The sequence below is a fragment of the Halyomorpha halys genome, unplaced genomic scaffold (assembly GCF_000696795.3).
Source record: "Halyomorpha halys isolate HHAL.00 unplaced genomic scaffold, Hhal_1.1 Scaffold351.1, whole genome shotgun sequence".
Lineage (NCBI taxonomy): Eukaryota > Metazoa > Arthropoda > Insecta > Hemiptera > Pentatomidae > Halyomorpha > Halyomorpha halys.
Genome location: NW_027109375.1, coordinates 247862 through 251044, shown reverse-complemented (window position 1 = coordinate 251044; position 3183 = coordinate 247862). Strand labels below are relative to the sequence as shown.

Here is a 3183-nt window from a genome sequence, read left to right as displayed (position 1 = left end):
TGAACCAGGGGCTTTTTGCTGACGTTATGTTCCAGCTGGATGACGGGTGCTTGCCTGCTCATCGCCCTCTGCTCATGGCTCGTTGCGACATGATGAGGGCAATGTTCTCTGGTGACTTTCGGGAAGGAACTGCCAAAGTTGTGAGTACTCACAAATATCTACTTAATAAATTCTTCCAGAAGAAGATAGTTGGCCGTATGAAGTAGATTGTAGGAAGATAGTCCGGATGGTGGTCAATAAAGGTATGAAAATAGTAAAAGAAAACTATTTATTGTTAACCTTTAGGTTAAAGTTTAAAATTAAGGTTAACAATAAATAGTCTTTTACTATTTTGATATATTTATTGACCACCACTCCAACTATCTTCCTAAAATAAATTCTTTTGTTTCAACTATGATCAACCATCCACTATGGACCATATATCAGTATACTCTCCATGTTATCTGCATATTCCCTTAATGATGTCTCAATTGCAAGTACGGTTCTTTTTTAATGAGGTGTTAATAGTGTAGATAAATATGAGGAGAAGATGTTCAGAGGTGCAGTCAGCAAATATACACAAATAAACATAACTTTATTTAGCTTAATTTAGTTATTTAATAAAAATAACTAATTTATTTGTTCCGATGTTTCGACCTAAATTTTAGCCCTTCATCAGGGCTGAAAAAAATACACACAAAAAAAAACAAAAACAACCAGATAGTAACCATAACTCAGAGAAAAATAATAATAAACAAACATGGAAATATACATAACCATAAATTAAGTAGATAGTAGTTGACTGATAATAATAAAAGATGAAATATAATATTATAGAGGTAAGAATTATTCAAAATAAATAATAAAAAGATTTGTTAAAAAACAGACAGTGTTTATTTAACTAAAGAAATAAACATAATAAAAGATGAGGATGAAAATGTAAATGATGATAATGGAATTAACTTAATATTAAATAAAGATTCTTTTTAAAGCAATTATAGTAAAATTTAAAAAAAAAATAAGGATAAATTTGGATCAAAAAGTTTTTTAAAATGATTATATCATTTCTAAGTTTTTATTAAAAAAATTAAATTTTAATATTTTTCTCTAACACATTTATTATGAGGCAAACTTTCCATGTTTGTTGAATTTTAATCTCATTCTGTTCTGTACCAGAGATGGACAAAAATTAGATATTGTTGAAACTAATAGCTAAAGTTGCCATGGATACGATATTAATTTATCAATGGTTCATTCATGAATTAGGGTCGTTTCCATGGTAATTTTAGCTATTAGTTTCAACTATATCTAATTTTTGCCCATCTTTGTTCTGTACTAATCAGTTTCCATACAATTTTTCTCATGAAAGATCAAAGATTGTTAATAAATACGTGTTATATACAATTTATAAAAATGGCCGCAAGTATATAACATATTTCATATATATAAGTTCTTAAAGCTGAATTTGAAAAATGATAGTGTTGAGAGTTTAAATACTGATTATTATTCTCATAAATTACAACAAAAAAAATTTTCAATTATATCATTTGATACTATTTCAGTTTTTTGAACAATTTATTTGCATATAAAAAATAATGTGATATGGTTTACACATTTCACTACTTTTACTTTGATTTGAAATTAATGTCTACTTAACTAGGAGTACTGATAGTTATGTATTCCATATTTCATACATAACTTAGTGAAAGTTCAAACAGATTATTGTTGTGACAACCATCAAAAAGATTTATTAGTTTAAAAAATAAGCACAGTTTTATTAATAGTTTACTTTATTCTTGGTGTTTCGTTCTGCTAGAAGCCATTCTCAAGCCTGAAATTATAACTTTTGTAAATGCAATATATATTAATTTAGTCTAAGATTATACATAATATTATGTTTTTATAGTATAATAAAAAATTAGGTTACCTATCTGACATTTTTTTTTAATTAGCTATAACTTTTTTTGGCAGATTTTGTGCTGGGGATATCATATTGATTTGCTTAGATAGGGTTTAACATTATTTTTATAGATTTTTTTATTTTATTGCAGTATTTATCCCATCCATTGTGAAAATTTCTCCATACTTTTTGTCTTGATAGTACTTACATTTATTTTTATATGTTTTTACTTAATTCTCATATTTTAAGTACAGCATAGGTTCAAATGAAAAGCTTAAATATTAAATAAATATGAGAATTTTTATTTTTAATTATATATATTTTATAGACTCTTAATCTCAGGGCGTGTTTCTAGGCAATCAGAACAGACACTTAGGTTAATTAACATCCACTTTTTAAAAATATACTTAAAATTCTATGTCGTACAACACCAACTAATTTATGCTCTTCTATGATGACTGATGGTTTTTGATGACTTCTATTTCACAAACTAACACTTTCTTTAAACAAAACCTCAGTCCTCTAAAAGTTTTCAATTCACTTCTCATCCACCGAAGTGTGTTGTTTGGCGATCCAAACAAAGAGTCCCTTTTTCTTCTTGGGTGACTCTTGGATGTCTTATTTTTCAAGATGTCTACCCTTAAGCCAGACAAAAGATGATCAGGACCTCCTGCATTCAGGAAACATCATTCCCCGCCCGTACCTAATCAATGAAAGATTCCAAAACCCAAGCTCTCTTCCTTCCTCTTCTATAGAAGTTCGTTCTCAACATCGACTGTAGCTCTACAGTTTTGAGTTTTTTCTTATGATTTCCTTTATGAATAACTTTCTTTAATACTTATTCTTAAGTTATATTTTTTCTTAAATTAAATAAAGTTTTTAAAATATTTGAATCTGCTCAACATGGCCGTGATTCAACGAACTTTTAGCAAGGCACGCGCCATCATCTTCTTTGCTTTTTGAATAATGATCTTTTCCACTCCATATTTGACTGAACAAAATTGGTTAGCTTTCTTTTTTGCTTTAACAAAGCAAATGAACAATATTGAAATGATACATACAATAAAAACAAATTAAAAACCCTTTATACATAAAAATATACTATTTACTCAAAAAGAGGATATTATATTATAATACAATAGTATCTTGTGTAATTTTTTTTATTCAGTATTGTAATATATTTATTTTTTAAATGATCAGTGATGGTGTTTTTTATTTATCACCATGGTTAGTTTTTTTTTTATAATGATTAAAGCTACTGTGGTTCTTATAGTTAGTTATCTGTGATAATAATATTTGTCTTA

At 27.4% G+C, this 3183-nt stretch overlaps 1 protein-coding gene across 1 annotated transcript in view; it reads left to right on the top strand.

Annotated features, from left to right (window-relative positions):
* RhoBTB (Rho-related BTB domain containing) overlaps positions 1–3183 on the top strand; it is a 161069-nt gene that overhangs the window by 101645 nt on the left and 56241 nt on the right. Inside the window, exon 14 of the mRNA XM_067047563.1 lies at positions 1–140. Within this exon, the coding sequence (XP_066903664.1) occupies positions 1–140 (140 nt within the window). The remainder of the gene's footprint in view (positions 141–3183) is intronic.